This window comes from Microcebus murinus, chromosome 12 (assembly GCF_040939455.1).
Source record: "Microcebus murinus isolate Inina chromosome 12, M.murinus_Inina_mat1.0, whole genome shotgun sequence".
NCBI classification, from domain to species: Eukaryota; Metazoa; Chordata; class Mammalia; order Primates; family Cheirogaleidae; genus Microcebus; species Microcebus murinus.
In genome coordinates this window covers 59,301,580-59,319,810 of record NC_134115.1, presented here as the reverse complement: position 1 = coordinate 59,319,810, position 18,231 = coordinate 59,301,580, and the positions used below count along the sequence as shown (strand labels likewise).

At 37.1% G+C, this 18,231-nt stretch overlaps 1 protein-coding gene across 4 annotated transcripts in view; it reads left to right on the top strand.

Moving 5' to 3' along the window:
* GNE (glucosamine (UDP-N-acetyl)-2-epimerase/N-acetylmannosamine kinase) overlaps positions 1-18,231 on the top strand; it is a 77,096-nt gene that overhangs the window by 41,389 nt on the left and 17,476 nt on the right. For all 4 annotated transcript variants that reach the window (XM_012769954.3, XM_012769955.2, XM_012769958.2 and 1 more), the window contains 3 exons: positions 7,113-7,564; positions 12,882-13,034; positions 15,773-15,985. In XM_012769954.3, coding sequence (XP_012625408.1) covers positions 7,113-7,564; positions 12,882-13,034; positions 15,773-15,985 — 818 coding nt within the window. The remainder of the gene's footprint in view (positions 1-7,112; positions 7,565-12,881; positions 13,035-15,772; positions 15,986-18,231) is intronic.

The following is an 18,231-nucleotide window of genomic DNA, read 5'->3' as shown; positions in this document are numbered from 1 at the left end:
GTCTCGGGAAATTTGACTAGTACATAGGGAAAATGTATGTTTAAAGTATATTCTAACACAAGAAATTGGTTGCTTCTGGGGAGAAGAATTGGATGCCTGGGAAACGAAAGTGAGAGGCTTTTTACTGTATAACCTGTTGTATGTTTTGAATTTTAAACCATGTGAATGTGTTATCTATTTTTAAAAGACATTAAAACAGTAGAAAAATAAACTACTTTCTATTTCAACTAAGTGGAGATTTTTTTTTAAAACTAGCATTTTTATACTTTTAAGAATTGAGTAAAAAGGGAGATCCAATGAGTAACAGCAGATCATTTAGAAATTCATTTGTTAACTTAAAAAATATTAAGCATTTAGAATGTACCAAGTGGCACATACAGACAATATACAGATAAATAGTAAAAATGAGAAATAATAAAATAACAAAGGAAATAAAATGATAAAGGATACAATGGAATGGAGTCTTTAAGGAAAAAAAATGATAAAGGAAAACCTGTAATAAAAAATAAATTTATGGTCTTAAGTGTTTTTATTAGTGGGAGAAAATTTAGAAGTAACTGGACTAAATAAGATTATAAAATGCTTATTTAATAAAAGAAATTTAGCTTCTAGTAATGGAAGAGCAGTTTATACCTGACTAACTCTCTCACAGTTACTCCTTATAAACTCTGGAAAAATATTTTTAAAAATAATTGAAGGCACTGGTGAATAACAAACAGCAGGTAAAGACTGAAGGAGATCAATCCACAAAAGAAGGGAACAATGGTAGTTGAGATCCATGTTTAAATAGCTTTCCCCCTGAGAATTTCCCCCCAGTCTGCATGGTGTAGGTTGACTAGAACTCAAGCAGAAAGCCACAGTTGTTTAGGTTGAGGTGCGAGAAAAAGGAACTTGGGCTGCCATAGCATCTGGAAATTGAGAGGAAAGATTTTGGAGATGAGAGGGCCAAAGAGGGCCAAATCTGTACTTAAACTCTTCTCAACTTCTTAGTTGACCACTGAATTACACATAGAAGGGACTCCAAGAATCCTAGTAGAAAGCATCAGCTGGGGGCTAAAGAAACTGAGCAGACATTTCATCTACTACCCATCTCAGGGGAGATGGTTTGGAGTTTGAGACTACCTTGTAGAACAAGGTAAGGGAGCTTCATAAACACCTCAGGCTTTTCATTGAAATCTCAGAAGGGCCACATACCTTAGGAGCAAACCACATCCAATTTGCTCTTTAAGAGCAAAACTGAAACAGATTCACATTAATAAAGTGTTAAACCAAACTTCCACAAGGTGTTCATTTAACTGCCTGCTTAAACAAAAATTGAGTCTTAAGAGTAAGATAACAGACTGGATGTAGTGCTTTATGCCTGTAATCCTAACACTCTGGGATGCTGAGGTGGGAGGATTGCTTGAGCTCAGGAGTCCAAGGCTAGCCTGAGCAAGAATGAGATGCTGTCTCTACTAAAAATAGAAAAATTAGCCAGGCATTGTGGTGTGCAATGTGCATGTAGTCCCAGCTACTCGGGAGGCTGAGGTAGGAGAATTGCTTGAGCCCAGGAGTTTGAGGTTGTAGTGAGCTATGATGATGCCACTGTACTCTAGGCCAGGTAACTGAGTGAAATTCTGTCTCCAAAAAAAAAAAAAGATAACAGAACCCAGAGTCTCTTTAATGTATCATGTACAATGTTTGATATATAATCACAAATTACTAGATATGTGAAGAAACAGGAAAATTTGACCCAACATCAAGAGAAAAAGTAGTCAATAGAATCAGATCCAGAGAGAAAGGGGAACTATAAAAAAAGAACCAAATAAGTCTAGTCTAAAAATAACCATATAATACATGAAATGAAAAATCCAATTGATGTAAATGCTGAAGAGAGAGCTAGTGACATTGAAGACAGATTCATAGGAAATATCCAGCTGAAGAACAGAATGAAAAAAATGAACCAGAGCCTTAGTGACTCATCTGGGACAATATCATATGTATTTCATTTAATAAGCAATCTAACATGTATAATTTAATAAGCAATCTAACATGTCTCAGAAAGAGAGGAGGGGAAAAAATGGGGCAGTTGAATCTTAGAAGAAATAGTGTCTACAGTTTTCCAAATTTGGTGAAAAAAATCAGTATACCGATCCAGGAAAGTCAACAAACCCCAAAAGATAAATACAAAGAAAACTACACTTAGTCATGGCATAGTTGAACTGCTGACAGCTAAGGAAAATCTTGAAAGCAGCAGGAGAAAAATGGCATTTCCTCCAGGAGAACGATGATATGAATGATACTGACTCTTCATCTGAATCAGTGAAGACTAGAAGATGATGAAACATCTTTAGTGTGCTCAAAGGAAAAAAAAAGCTGTTAATGCAGAATTTTTTATCCAATGAAAATATCCTTTAAAAATAAAGATGAAGTAAAGGTATTTTCAGATAAAAGTAAAATTATCACTAGCAGGTATGTACTATAAAACATGCTGAGGCACGTTTTCAGACTGAAGAAAAATGATACCTGTTGGAAACTTAGATTTACAGGAAGGAATGACTAGAAATGGTAACTATATGAGTAAATAGAATACCTTTTTTTCCCTCTTAAATTTCCAAAAATTTATAGTAAAAATAAAACTTTGTACAAAAATCATAACATTGTATTTTGAGTTTTATAATGTAAGTAGATTAAAATATATGACATAGTCGCACAAAGGATAAGAGTGAAAGCATACTATTGTAAGGTCTTATTATACATAAAGTGATGTGATAATTCATAGGAAACTGATAAGTGTTCATTTTTCTAGAATAGTCACAAAAATTAATACAGAAATATATAAATAAAAGTCCAGTTGAGGAAGCAAATGGAATACTAAGAAATAATGTATTAATCCAAAAGAATGCAGGAACAAGGAACAACAACAAAATATAGATGGGACAAATAAGAAACAAGTGGCAAGGCCAGTGGCAAGGCTCACTCCTATAGCCCTAGCACTCTGGGAGACCAAGGCAGGAGGATCCTTTGAGGTCAAGAGTTCAAGACCAGCCTGATGAAGAGTGAGATCCCATCTCTACTAAAAATAGAAAAAATTAGCTGAACAGCTAGAAACAAATGGCAAATGGTAGAACTAAACCTGGACATATCAATATTTACATTAAATGTAAATGAATTAATTTCTCCAATTAAAAGACAGTGATTGTCATACTAGGTAAAAAAAGCCATATGCTGTCTACCAGAGACTCTAAATATAAAGACATAGATTAAAAATAAATGAGAAAAGATACAGTATACCAACAGTAAACATAATAGAACTGGTGTGATTGTTTCTATCAAAGTAGACTTTAATTCAGTAACCATTACTATAGACAGAGAGGGACTTCTGCCCTTAAGAGACATTAAAATGATGAAAGATCAGTTCATTAGGAAGATGTAACAATACTAAGTATGTATGTATCTAATAACAGAATTTCAAAATACATGAAACAAAATTTGAGAAAACTAAAGAGAGAAATAGACAAACTTGCAATCAAAGTTGGAGATTTTAACCCCCCTCTTGGGAATTGATATAATAAATAACTAGAAAATCCCCAAGAATACAGAAGCCTGGATTGAAATGATCAGTCACCTTTACCTACTTGACTTTTACAGATCACTATACCCAGTTACTGCAAAATACACATTCTTTTCGAATGCATATGAATGTTCACCAAGATAGAGCACATTCTGGGCCATTAAGTCTTAATAGATTTCAAAAGACTGAAATACTAGAGAATGTATTCTCTGATCACAACAATTAAATTAGAAATCAATTACAAAAAGATAACTAGAAAAGCCCCAAATATTTGGAAATTAAACACTATACTTCTCAAGAGCCCATGGATAAAATGAAATCATACAAGAAATTAGAAAATATTTTAAACTGAATAATAAATACTAAAATATACCAAAATTTATTGAGTACAGATGAAGCTGTGATTAGGGGAAATTTATAGGTTTAAATGCTTGTATTAAAAAAGAGACGCTTAGAGTCAATGATCTATGTTTTTACTTTAACAAGAAAAAGGCACAGTGGATCATGCCTGTAATCAGCACTTTGCAAGGCTGCTGTGGGAGGATTGCTTTAGGCCAGGAGTTCAAGACCAGCGTGGGCAACATTGTAAGACCTTGTCTCTATAAAAAGTAAAAAAATTAGCTGACTATGTTGGTGTTCGCCTGGGTCCCAGCTACTCAGAAGGCTGAGAAAGGAGGATCACCTGAGCCCAGGAGTTCAAGGCTTCAGTGAGGTACGATCTGGCCAATGCACTCCAGCCTGAGCAACAAAGCAAGACATTGTCTCTAAAAAAAAAAAGGAGAGAGAGTGAGAGAGAAAATTAAATCCAAAGTAAGTAAGTAGAAGAAAGGAAACAATAAAGAGTAGAAATCAATGAAATATTTAAAAAGATAAACAATAGAGAAAATTAACAGAGCCAAAAGTTAATTCTTTAAAAATATTAATAAAATTGGCAAACTCCTAGCAATGCACAAGAAAAAAAGAACATAGAAATTACCAATATAGAAACAACTAGGCTGGGCGAGGTGGCTGATACCTGTAATCCTAGCACTCTGGGAGGCCGAGGCGGGTAGATCACTCAAGGTCAGGAGTTCAAAACCAGCCTGAGCAAGAGCAAGACCCTGTCTCTACTAAAAATAGAAAGAAACTAATTAGCCGGGCATGGTGGCGCATGCCTGTAGTCCCAGCTACTTAGGAGGCTGAGGTAGTAGGATTGCTCTAGCCTAGGAGTTTGAGGTTGCTGTGAGCTAGGCTGATGCCACGGCACTCTAGCCCAGGCAACAGAGTGAGACTCTGACTCAAAAAGAAAAAAAAGAAATGACTAAAAGGATATCTCTGTTGATCCTACAGACATTAAAAAAATAAAAGAGAACTATTATGCCAATTTGACAGTTTAGATGAAATGGGCAAATTCCTTGAAAAAGGACTGCTTACCAAAACTGATACAGAGAAATAGAAAATCTCAGTGGAGGGAGGAATGAAGAGAAGTTGGTTAATGGGTACAAAAATACAGTTAGAAGGAGTAAGTTCTAGTATTTGATAGTACAGTAAGGAAATTATAGTTAGCAATAATATATTGCATCAAAATCTTCCAAAATAGCTAGAAGAGAAGAATTGTAATGTTCCCAACACAAAGAAAAGAAAGATAAATGTTTGAGATGATGGATAGCCCCATTACCCTGATTTGATCATTACACATTGTATACTTGTAGCAGAATATAACATGTGCCCCCTAAATATGTAGATCTGTGATAAAAAAAATTTTTTTTTTAATCTCAATACCCCACTATTAAAGAAATTGACTTTATTATCAAAGGCTTCTTGTAAAAATAATTTCCCACAAAGATGGCTTCACTTATTAAAAGATTTAAGGAAGAAATTAACACCACTTTTATATAAACATCTACAGAAAATAGAGGAGGAGGGAGCTTTCCCAGCCCATTTTATAAGGCCAGCATAATCCTGATATCAAAACCTGACAAAGACAAAGGAAAATGAAAATTCAGACCAGTATCCCTCATGAATATAGTACAGAGAGACCCCACTAGGGCAATGCTTAGTGGAGCTGTGGGGACAGGGCCACTCCTGAGGTCCATAGGCATAAAAAATTAAACAAATTATTAGCAAGTCACATCCAGCAATATAAAAAACAGATAATACATCATGACCTGTGAGTTTATCTCAAGAATTTAAGATTAACTTAGCATTTGAAAATCAGTATAATTCACATATTAACAGAATAAAGGGGAAAACGTATACTGTCATCTTAGTAGATATCCAAAAAAAAAAACATTTGACACAATTTAAACAACCAGTTATGACAAAAATTCTTAACAAACTTGGAATAGAAGGGAAACCTCAATCTGATAAAGACCATCTGTGAAAAACCTATAGCTAACATAAAATTTATGCTTACCCCCTAAGATTAGGAACAAGGTCAGCATTTCCACTTTTACCACCTCTCTTCCACTTGTACTGGATGTGTGACAGCCAGTGCATTAAAGCAAGAAATAGAAATAAAGGTATAATAATTGTCTTTATTTACAGATAACATGATTTCTTATGTAGCAAAATCCAAAGGAATCTACAAAATGACTATTAGAACATCTATATGATATAAAATGATGTATATAAAGAATCCTTAATGATCTGAGAAAATATTAAATGGATTAAGTAGATTACAAAATTATATGTACAATGTGTTCCCAAACATGTTAAAATATTTGCATAAAATAGCTAGGAAGAAATCAAAATAATACTTGTTATTGCTGAATGGTAGGTTTGGGGATAGTAATTTTCTGTATTTTCTAATTTTTAAGTAATAAACATTTATTATATTTTTTTAAAGACAGTATTTTTAAAAATTTAGTCATAACAGGAAATGTTAAGGCATTGAGGGTTGCTGTTATAATTGAAGCGTAAAGCAAACTTGAAACTGCATTTTGCAGTTGCTTTAATTCTATGAAGCCTACATTTTCATTCTATATAAAATTATGCTTGCATTAGTGGTACCATACAAAGAGAATCCAGGAGATCATTTTTATCATTCATGAATTTATAGTGCTATATCAGATATCTTTGTTTCCTGCTATTTTATTTTATTTTTTATAGAAAAAAAAACAAGCTTTGTTTTTGTAAGTAACATTTTTTTCCTGTTAAGTGTATACTTCTTTTTTTAAAGAAATTGATATTTAAAAAAAGAAAAAGAAAAAAGTCTTGACCCATTGAAAGTTTGGTTTTTTTTCTTCCTAATAAAAACATTAGCCTTCAGATGTTTTTCCCTCCAGGTACTGACTTGGAGGGGAGGGGGTACATGTGATCCTTCCAAGGTGCTAGATGTGTTATATCTTGATCTGGGTGGTGGTTACAGAGGTTGTCATATAAGAAAATTATCAGACTATATATATATACTTATGGTCTATACTCTTTGTTTGTAAGTTATACTACAATTTATTTACTTTAACAAGTAAAATTTTAAAAATGTTTTTCCCCTCAGGGTTGGTGTTAGATTGCTTTTCTTGTATGTTGTGGCCCTGTGTTTAAGAACGTGCTCTCACATCTTTATTTCTTCCTGTTTTAGAAATACATACCGCATGATTGAACAAGATGACTTTGACATTAACACCAGGCTGCACACCATTGTTAGAGGGGAAGATGAGGCAGCCATGGTGGAGTCAGTAGGCCTGGCCCTGGTGAAGCTACCAGATGTCCTTAATCGCCTGAAGCCTGATATCATGATTGTTCATGGAGACAGGTTTGATGCCCTGGCTCTGGCTACATCCGCTGCCTTAATGAACATCCGAATCCTTCACATTGAAGGTGGGGAAGTCAGTGGGACCATTGATGACTCTATCAGACATGCCATAACAAAACTGGCTCATTACCATGTGTGCTGCACCCGAAGTGCAGAGCAGCACCTGATATCCATGTGTGAGGACCATGATCGCATCCTTTTGGCAGGCTGCCCTTCCTATGACAAACTTCTCTCAGCCAAGAACAAAGACTATATGAGCATCATTCGGATGTGGTTAGGTATGTATATCAGACTTTATTCAGTCTGTTTTTGTGAGAAACTGCTGGGTATATTTTGATCCTTTTGGAAACTATCATGGACAAGATATTCCAGTAGCAATCAGAAGGCCAAAGTTATATAGTTCATAGACCTTGCCCTATGATATGAGTTTACTTCTCTGAAGTTCATCTTTTCTGTAAAACAGACTTAATTGATTTTTTAAAAGTTCATGCTGTATTTATACAATAGAATGCTTTTAATTCATTAAATATGACATTGTGGGTGAATTTTTAGTACAAAGACAGATCCTGATTGTCAAAAAGGAAAAAAGAAAGCAAGTTACAAAATCATACATGTAATATCATGCCATTTTTATAAAAACTGTAACAATGGAAAGTTTATGTATACCAAGTCATTTATTATATTTATTTCTAGTGTGGTATTATGAATGTTGTTTTTTTTTTTTTTTTTTTTTTTTTTGAGACAGAGTCTCACTTTGTTGCCCAGGCTAGAGTGAGTGCCATGGCATCAGCCTAGCTCACAGCAACCTCAAACTCCTGGGCTCAAGCAATCCTTCTGCCTCAGCCTCCCAAGTAGCTGGGACTACAGGCATGCGCCACCATGCCCGGCTAATTTTTTCTATATATCTTAGTTGGCCAATTAATTTCTTTCTATTTATAATAGAGACAGGGTCTAGCTCTTGCTCAGGCTGGTTTCGAACTCCTGACCTCGAGCAATCCGCCCGCCTCGGCCTCCCAGAGAGCTAGGATTACAGGCGTGAGCCACCAGAATGTTTTTATTTTTGTTTTTCTGCATTTTTTAGTACAATGGAAAATTGTTATTTTTATGAAAAAGGAAACATCATAGTTGTAGCATTAGAGATTATCTTTGTAAATAAGACTTTAAGTGATTCTTCCACCTTGACCTCCCAGAGTGCTAGGATTACAGGCATGACCCACTACGCCCAGCCCATTCTATGTATTTGTTACCCCATATTTGCAGTTATCAAGGAACCCATCTAGATAATGCTGATGGAACAAACTTCTGTCTCTCAGTCTGTTCTTTCTGTATGCTTCTGAGTAAACACTCTTGCATTCTGTTCTGGCTGTACAGTTAGCTCTGTATGTATTTTGGAAAACCCTATGTTACTGAAAAACTTGTAATGAATGGAAAATAATCATTAGAAAGCAGAATGCAGCAAGATTGTACTTGTATGGCTTAAAGTCCTATTTGGGAACATTTTCTTGGCAGTTATTTATGAAATAAAGAATGACAAAACAGCCAAAACTGGATTTTTTTGTTTGTTAAACCAGTGAAAAAGAAAACCTAGACAATGAGCCAGAGCCATCCATCCCTGGCAATGATAAATTTTGTGCCTGCTTCTTGATGTGCAACTTCTCATGTTATCACTCTGCTTCTAGGAAAATAGGGTTGGGTAGGCTATATATAACATGCAGTTTTGTAACCAGGACAATAATATATAACAATCTTAATAAAAATATTGGCAAAGTTAAAAAGACATGTTAAATTCCTTATAATGAAAGAAATACCACAATAAATATAGGACTTTACAACACAAAACAAAATGCTGGTACCTTAATGGAATGGGTTGTATAAAGGGCTGAGGCTACTGAGTTATAGATACAAAGGCAGAATGTCAAAAGTTGCAGGTTGAGAAGCAGGTGCAGGCTTTGCACAAAATGTATTATTGCTAGGGATGGGTAGCTCTGGCTCATTGTCAATGTGTTTTCTTTTTCACTGGTTTAAAAAAAGACATCTAGTTTTTGCTGTTTTGCCATCCTTTCATAAAGAAACAACTTAAATGGCTCCACATAGAACCTTAAGTTACAAAGCACAACTCTACTGCATTCTGCATTGTATGGTTATTTTCTATGCACTACAGGTGTTTCTTAATCACACTTACAGAAGAAGATAAATGAGAAGTGGAAAGCTTTTATGGGGAAAATGCTGGGATTTTTCTTTCTCTTCACTTTCTGCTTGCCCTTTAGCAATAGGTTATAGCGATAAGTTATATAGAACAATCCTCTGCATGGGACTGTAGAAGCTCCATAACACCCTCACTTTCAAAGAAAAATTGTCCACAAAATGCCTAAGGACCAGAGAGACTTATCATGTAAGTGTTTTCAAGCTGGAGTACAAGGGCAAACAGAACCAAGAGAAAGAATGCAGGTGAAGGGCCTTGTTATGAGACTATTTCTACATTTACATTAGGGTTCTTTGCATCCTGCTATGAGGAATCATGTATGAATAATGCAACTGTTAATACTACATTAAAGGCTGGGCGTGGTGGCTCACGCCTGTAATCCTAGCACTCTGGGAGGCCAAGGCAGGCAGATTGCTTGAGATCATGAGTTCAAAACCAACCTGAGCAAGAGCGAGACCCCGTCTCTACTATAAATAGAAAGAAATTAATTGTCCAACTAATATGTATAGAAAAAATTAGCCGGGCATGGCCGGGCGCTGTGGCTCACGCCTGTAATCCTAGCTCTTGGGAGGCCGAGGCGGGCGGATTGCTCAAGGTCAGGAGTTCAAAACCAGCCTGAGCGAGACCCCGTCTCTACTATAAAAATAGAAAGAAATTAATTGGCCAACTGATATATATATAAAAAATTAGCCGGGCATGGTGGCGCATGCCTGTAGTCCCAGCTACTAGGGAGGCTGAGGCAGAAGGATCACTCGAGCCCAGGAGTTTGAGGTTGCTGTGAGCTAGTCTGACGCCACGGCACTCACTCTAGCCTGGGCAACAAAGCGAGACTCTGTCTCAAAAAAAAAAAAAAAAAAATTAGCCGGGCATGGTGGCCCATGCCTGTAGTCCCAGCTACTCGGGAGGCTGAGACAGCAGGATTGCTCTAGCCCAGGAGTTTGAGGTTGCTGTGAGCTAGGCTGACGCCATGGCACTTACTCTAACCTGGGCAACAAAGAGAGACTCTGTCTCAAAAAAAAAAAAAAAAACTACATTAAAGGCTGACATCATTCCTCTCTTTACTAGTCATGGATGAGCTAATTCATATTGTAGATTCAGTCTTGTTCAGTGTACTAAAAAAAAAAGGAAAGAAAAAAAACCATATTGTAGAAACATGCATTATAGCAGAACAAACTTGTACTTGTGGTCAGATTGTAGCATATACGAAGGATTTCCAAATCCTTTACAGTGAAAGCACTTCTTTTGTTGCTATTACTTCCCCAAGTTTTTAATTTCTTTGAAATAGTTTCTTTCTAATGGCCTTCATCTGCATCTAGTAGATTATTTATGTTGATCTCATCTTTCTAGACTTCTGTTAACTGTAATGTAAGAGGATGTTTTCCTCTTATATTTCCTCTCATGTTTTAATGTTTTATCAAGTTTCTGATAGATTCTTTTAAGCCTTCAGGTCTTTTTGTACAAAAATTTAATATTTTTCCCCTCTACCCCAACTCCAAAATTTAATAATTATATCCCCCTCCCCTTCCAGTTTAGAAGCTAATATGGGACATAATACTTTTTAAAAATGAAATTTTATAGCCAATATGGTATTTTAAATAAAATACTATTAAAGATTCTAACTAAGTAAAAATCCTCTGTTACCATTAAATCATAAAAAATAACTGCTGCTTGTTGAATTTGGATGATAAAGTTAATGATAAACTATATATTAATGATAAAATTGATCAATAAAATTAATATCACAGGCCCAATGTGGTGGCTCATGCCTGTAATCCTAGCACTCTGGGAGGCTGAGGTGGGAGGATTGCTTGAGCACAGGAGTTTGAGACCAGCCTGAGCAGGAAAAATTAGCCAGGCCTTGTGGCACACACCTGTAGTCCCAGCTACTTGGGAGGCTGAGGTGAGGATTTCTTGAGCCCAGGAGTTTGAGGTTGCAGTGAGCTACCATGATGCCACTTCATTCTACCCAGGGCGACAGAGACTCTGTCTCAAACAAAAAAATAATATCACAGAGAAATATATCCTTTCATTAAAAATAAGTGAGTGGAGGCCGGGCGCTGTGGCTCACGCCTGTAATCCTAGCTCTTGGGAGGCCGAGGCGGGCGGATTGCTCAAGGTCAGGAGTTCAAAACCAGCCTGAGCAAGAGCGAGACCCCGTCTCTACTATAAATAGAAAGAAATTAATTGGCCAACTGATATATATATATAAAATTAGCCGGGCATGGTGGCGCATGCCTGTAGTCCCAGCTACTCGGGAGGCTGAGGCAGAAGGATCACTCGAGCCCAGGAGTTTGAGGTTGCTGTGAGCTAGTCTGACGCCACGGCACTCACTCTAGCCTGGGCAACAAAGCGAGACTCTGTCTCAAAAAAAAAAAAAAAAAAAAATAAGTGAGTGGGCTGGGCGTGGTGGCTCACGCCTGTAATCCTAGCACCCTAGGAGGCCGAGGAAGAAGGATCGTTTGAGCTCAGGAGTTCGAGACCAGCCTGAGCAAGAGTGAGACCCCGTCTCTAAAAAATAGAAAGAAATTAGCTGGATAACTAAAAATATATAGAAAAAATTAGCTGGGCCTGGTGGCACATGCCTGTAGTCCCAGCTACTCGGGAGGCTGAGGCAGTAGGATCGCTTGAGCCCAGGAGTTTGAGGTTGCTGTGAGCTAGGCTGATGCCACGGCACTCTAGCCAGGACAACAGAGTGAGACTCTGTCTCAAAAATAAATAAATACATAAATAAATGAGCAGAACTCATTTTCGGTTTTATAGGATAATATAGGCCCTGTTGATAAATGTCTTGTGTTATTTGGCATAGCATTATCAATCCAGACTCTTTACACTTTAAATTTTTGCTGAGGAACTGTCACTGGGCTACCAACCTAGGGATGAGTGAAACCTTTCTAGTCCTTTGAACAGAGTTAGAAACACTTGCCCCTTGTTGAATTCGGTAGGTGGTGGTATGGGGAAACTCCTATGCATTACATGAAATATGTTTAATGATCATTCAATCTCTAAATGCCGTGATTTGCAGCATATTATTATTCATTAACATTGCTGATTATTCCTTAGAAACATTAGAAATTGGGACGCTTCACATTTTTCTAGTACTTTGGCATATTTTGGATTTTAAAACAATGAATTTCTAATACCTGCTATTTAAAGTTATGTTTGTTGTGGCAAGCACCTTTGTAAAATGGTAAGTTTACTGAATCCTTGGACTTGTTGCTGTAAGTTCTTATCAGTTGATCTTAATTTATATGCCCTACTTAGAATGTAACAAACTATTTTTACCTTAGAATTTTTAAAAGCACAAACTTTAGGGCCTTGCTTTTAGAATTTGCTTCTTTGTCTTTTGAGATTCTTAACTAATCAAGCAATGTGGTTTGATTTTCTTTAAACAGGTGATGATGTAAAATCTAAAGATTACATTGTTGCACTGCAGCACCCTGTGACCACTGACATTAAGCATTCCATAAAAATGTTTGAGTTAACATTGGATGCACTTATCTCATTTAACAAGCGGACCCTAGTTCTATTTCCAAATATTGATGCAGGTAATTGAACTTGAAAATGAAACAATGCCACTACCTTTTCTAATTTTACATTTCTATTATCTCTTCTTTTGATTGCCTTGTTCTTCTTATCTTCAATGACCACTATATTCTGAAATGCATTCCAGTTTTCAAAGGATTATTGATTTTCTGTAGCTTAGAGTTTGTAGTGTTTTGTCAAGTCTAGTAGAAACCTAATAAGCAAGAAATAAGTACTAAAAAGGTCTTTCTATTCTCTACTTTAGTCTCACGTTTAGTCTCTTCCCTCCGCAGTTTCCACCAGTGAGAAACTGCACTAGCCAAGAGACACAGACCTTACAAGTTGAAGTGAAAGAGCATCTCTAGAACATAATGATTTCACTGACTGTAGTAAAATAGCCATTATTATTATTTCTTATTTCCTTTCTTATTTATGCTAGCTATACCTTAAAGTAACCTTGAGCTTAAGCAGTTTAGATCTGAAGTCCTTAACCAGTTGATCTCAAACCTACCCTGGTTGATCACCTACTACTGGTGGATGGTACTGTAGGTGCTAGTGAGACCCTAGGCAAGTTAATGGGAACATGAGATATACATGAGAAATGCCAGAGCAAGCCCTAACACTGAGGACTTTTTAAACACTGGTTATTGTTAGCTGACACCACTCATTGCTGAGCTCTTAGGCATTTTTTGGTAAAGGAGGCAGGACCATTTCTCCGCAATGTCAAGATGTTACCATCTTACACCGAAAGAACCCCTCTCTTAGTGTCCCTTGATTAATCTTTTCTCTTAGGGGAAACAAAGTAGAGTGTTAGTTGAAAAAAATCTAAGAATACCCCACCCAGATTTTTGTCCATGTAATATATCAATATTTCAAAAACCTTAATATTTATTTTCTAGTCCTTTAAATTTTATATAAATATTTGTAATATAATTATATATCTCTCTTGTTCAATATTCATTGTCAATGATATATTCTGTTTGTAATATACAAACACTTTACATTATATATACTTTAGAATTAGAGATATTTTTCCTCTATGAAAATAAAGGGTTCCAGGAATACCTAAATCATGCCTGCCAGTCACTTCTGATCTACCGGGGGTTTTTGATAAGATACACAGAGGGAATATTAGGGAAATAAGAATCAAGGCATCATTTTATCATTATCTGGCTTAGTGCCCAGTTCCCTAGTATAGGACTCTGGAAAACTGGATTATTTCGTTTAAGGCCAAACGAGGAAACTTCAGCTGAATGCAAATCTGAATCTTGGAATGGTAGTACCTTCTGGTGTACCATGTATTACAGTTTGAGTATCCCTAATGTAAAAATCTGAAATCTGAAATGCTGCAAAATCTGAAACTCTTTGAGTGCCAACATGATGCTCAAAGGAAATGCTCACTGAAACATTTTGGATTTTGGATTTTCAGATTAGGAATGTTGATCTGGCAAGTGTAATACAAATATTTCAAAAATCTGAAATTTGAAATATTTCTGGTCTAACTCATTTTGTATAAGGGATATTCAACCTTTATAGTAATTACTGGTGATGATTGGCATGCTCTGGCAAGACTGTAATGGGAGAGGAGTGGCCAGCCTTCTCCAGGGAGTTGGACCCTCAGTCCATTTACCCACCTTGCCACATAGAGAAATTTAAAAAGATTGAGAACAGATGCATACATAGCTTCTGCTAAATCAGTGGCTCCTGCCCACAGTGAGCATGGTGTAGTCACTCTTCTGCCTTCTAACCAATCAGATTAGCAACTTTTCCTCCCTTGGTATGGGGTAGTTAGGAGAAGGTAAGTAGAGAGGCAAGCAGGGGGGCATTAAATATTGCCTCCCCCCATACATCTTTAAATGTTTTTAAGTCATGAATTTAAAAGAAAATAAAAGCCACAGTATCAGAACCTATTGTATTTTCTTGGAGTTTAGTCCACTTAAATGGGAGTACTATCCAGCTGAGCTATTGTTAGTGTAAAAATGAGCACAGTTGGGCAGAGGCTCTTGGATCAGCATGGTGTGTGGAGCCTGAGAGCTTTCCATTCAGGAACTCCCAGCTTAAGCGATATAGACTGTTGGCCTGTTTTTAGCCTCTTAATTGTTGTCTAAAGTAAAGGTTTTTTTTTTTGTTTGTTTGTTTGTTTGCTTTTTACCAGGGCATTAATAAAAGGTATTTTCTAAGTTCTGTTTGAAAAGTGCCAACTGCTGCTGTTAGAGTTCCTAGATGAGTTGAAGCAGAGAGCTGGCCAGACATTGTAGATACTCATCATTGATGAAAAGATCAGTAATTATCACTACTGTTTCCTTAATAATTGGTGTGAGGGTTTTTTTTTTTTTTTTTTTTTAAATAGAGTCTGGCTTTGTTGCCTGGGCTAGAATGAATGCTGTGGTGTCAGCCTAGCTCACAGCAACCTCAAACTCCTGGGCTCAAGCTATCCTCCTGCCTCAGCCTCCCAAGTAGCTGAGACTACAGGCACAAGCCACCACGCCCGGTTAATTTTTTGTTGACTGGCTAATTTTTTCTATTATTAGTAGAGAGAGACAGGTCTCGCTCTTGGTCAGGCTGGTCTCGCACTCCTGACCTCAAGAGTGATCCTCCCACCTCGGCTTCCCAGAGTGCTAGGATTGCAGGTGTAAGCCACTGTGCCTGGCCTGGTGTGAGTTTTATAGGGAGATTTCTTTAAATAGGGCTATATTTGCCAATGAAAATGATTTCTTTATCTCGTAAACCGTTTAACAATTGTTTCTTTTCATTTTCACAGGGAGCAAAGAGATGGTCCGAGTGATGCGGAAGAAGGGCATTGAGCATCATCCCAATTTTCGTGCAGTTAAACATGTCCCATTTGACCAGTTTATACAGTTGGTCGCCCATGCTGGTTGTATGATTGGGAACAGCAGCTGTGGGGTACGAGAGGTTGGAGCTTTTGGAACACCTGTGATCAACCTGGGAACGCGCCAGATTGGAAGAGAAACAGGTGTTTACCTTTGCTTATATTTCAATTCACTAGACTTTATACATATGTATAAGTTATTATAAGGTATGCATATATCAGTGCTGAGCATATATTTTTGTGAACAAGTGAGCAAATGGGGTTAATGACCAATTGTAGCCTAAAATCTATAGTCTATAAATAGCACACAGTGATTACCATATTTTTTAGAGCTTTGCTTACATTTTTATTGTCTTGTGATATCAATTAGTGCTAAGTGTTTTTTACTTAATTATAGTCTTTGATGGCTGTGTTTAAGAGAAAATGTGGTTGAATGTGTCATGAGTATATGAATGCTAGTCGTTCATTTTCTGAGCCTAGAATAGAGTCCCGTCAGTCAGTACTTTAGAGTATGGCCAATCTATTACATGTTATGAGTTGTTAAAAAAAAGTAGAGTATGGCAATTATAAGTAAGGTGTCCCTTAATAACTAAGTGTAAGTTAAAGTATTATTAATGAATTTGCTAACTGAGCTAGATCCTGTTGTTAGCATTAGTTCAAATTCTAATACCATCTACATGCTAATGAAAGCTGTATTGAAGCTAATGGAAGCTGTAGCTAATGGAAAAATGTATATCATTAATAGAAAAAGAACTGGACTTAGAACCAAGGAGATTAGTTCCAGCTAGCTTTCTGTTCTCTTTAGATCTTCTTCCCCTTTCATTTCCGGCATATTACTTTGCTCCTAATTTCATAGGGAAAATAGAAGCCATCAGATGGAAATTCTTTCAAATTCATTAATTCATTCATTAAGAACATATTTAGTAAGCACCTACATGTGTTAGGCATTGGGATTTGGTGATAAACTAGACCAGAGGTCCTCAAACTTTTTAAATAGGTGCCAGTTCACTGTCCCTCAGACCGTTGGAGGGCCGAACTATAGCTTTAAAAAAACTATGAACAAATTCCTGTGCACACTGCACATATCTTATTTTGAAGTAAAAAAACAAAAGGGCAGAAACACCCATATGTAGCCCGTGGGCTATAGTTTGAAGATGCCTGAACTAGACTAACGAGGGCTAAGCTGTCTTGTAACTTACATTAAAAAAAAAAAGGGCCGGGCGCGGTGGCTCACGCCTGTAATCCTAGCTCTCTGGGAGGCCGAGGCGGGCGGATTGCTCAAGGTCAGGAGTTCAAAACCAGCCTGAGCAAGAGCGAGACCCCGTCTCTACTATAAATAGAAAGAAATTAATTGGCCAACTGATATGTATATAAAAAAATTAGCCGGGCATGGTGGCGCATGCCTGTAGTCCCAGCTACTCGGGAGGCTGAGGCAGAAGGATCTCTCGAGCCCAGGAGTTTGAGGTTGCTGTGAGCTAGGCTGACGCCACGGCACTCACTCTAGCCTGGACAACAAAGCGAGACTCTGTCTCAAAAAAAAAAAAAAGGAACAAAACCAAACCAGGATATCTACATGCTGTGCAGACTGTAACACAATGTAATGTGATGGGCTACATGAGATTGGGTAAAGGAAGGCCTCTTTGAGGAGGTGAAACTTAAGCTGAGATCTGATTGACAAGGAGTCAGCTATGTGAGGATCAGGGAGAAGCAGAGGGAATAGCCAGTGTGAAAGCCCTAAGGTGGGAACAAGCTTGGTGTATTTTAGAAACAGAAGGGCCAACGTGGCTGAAAGGTGGCGAGCAAGAGGCAGAGCGATGCAGATGGTTTTAGAGAAGGAGGCAGACTCATGTAAGCCAGGGTAAATCATTTGGAATTTTTTTTCCTGAAGGATTTGGCAAAGATTTATTTATTTATTTTCATTTCCCAGACTTTTAAAGTAGACCCAGATTTACTTAGAATAAAGCTGACTTTAAGAACACACAAAAGCTGAGCACAAATGATAGGATTAAATTGGCAACCCAGAGTGATGAAGAATAAGAGACTGAGTAGGTGCCTTTGACAGAAAATTGACGCCCCAAGGTGATCACCTAACAACAGTTGGAAGCTAAAGTCCTTACACTGCAAAAGCAAGAATAGGTTAGAACATCAGCTGTCCAGTGGGATCTGTAGCTGTACCTTGATTTCTATTCGTTACTTAAGAACAATTAGCATAGGTATGTGTAGTCTTTAGTAGACAACTTGCATCTGCTTAAACACAATATTTTCTACAATAGTTTATTTATTTAGTTATTTATTTTAAGACAGAGTCTCACTCTGTTGTCTGGGCTAGAGTGCTGTGGCGTCAGCCTAGCTCACAGCAAACTCAAACTCCTGGGCTCAAGCGATCCTTC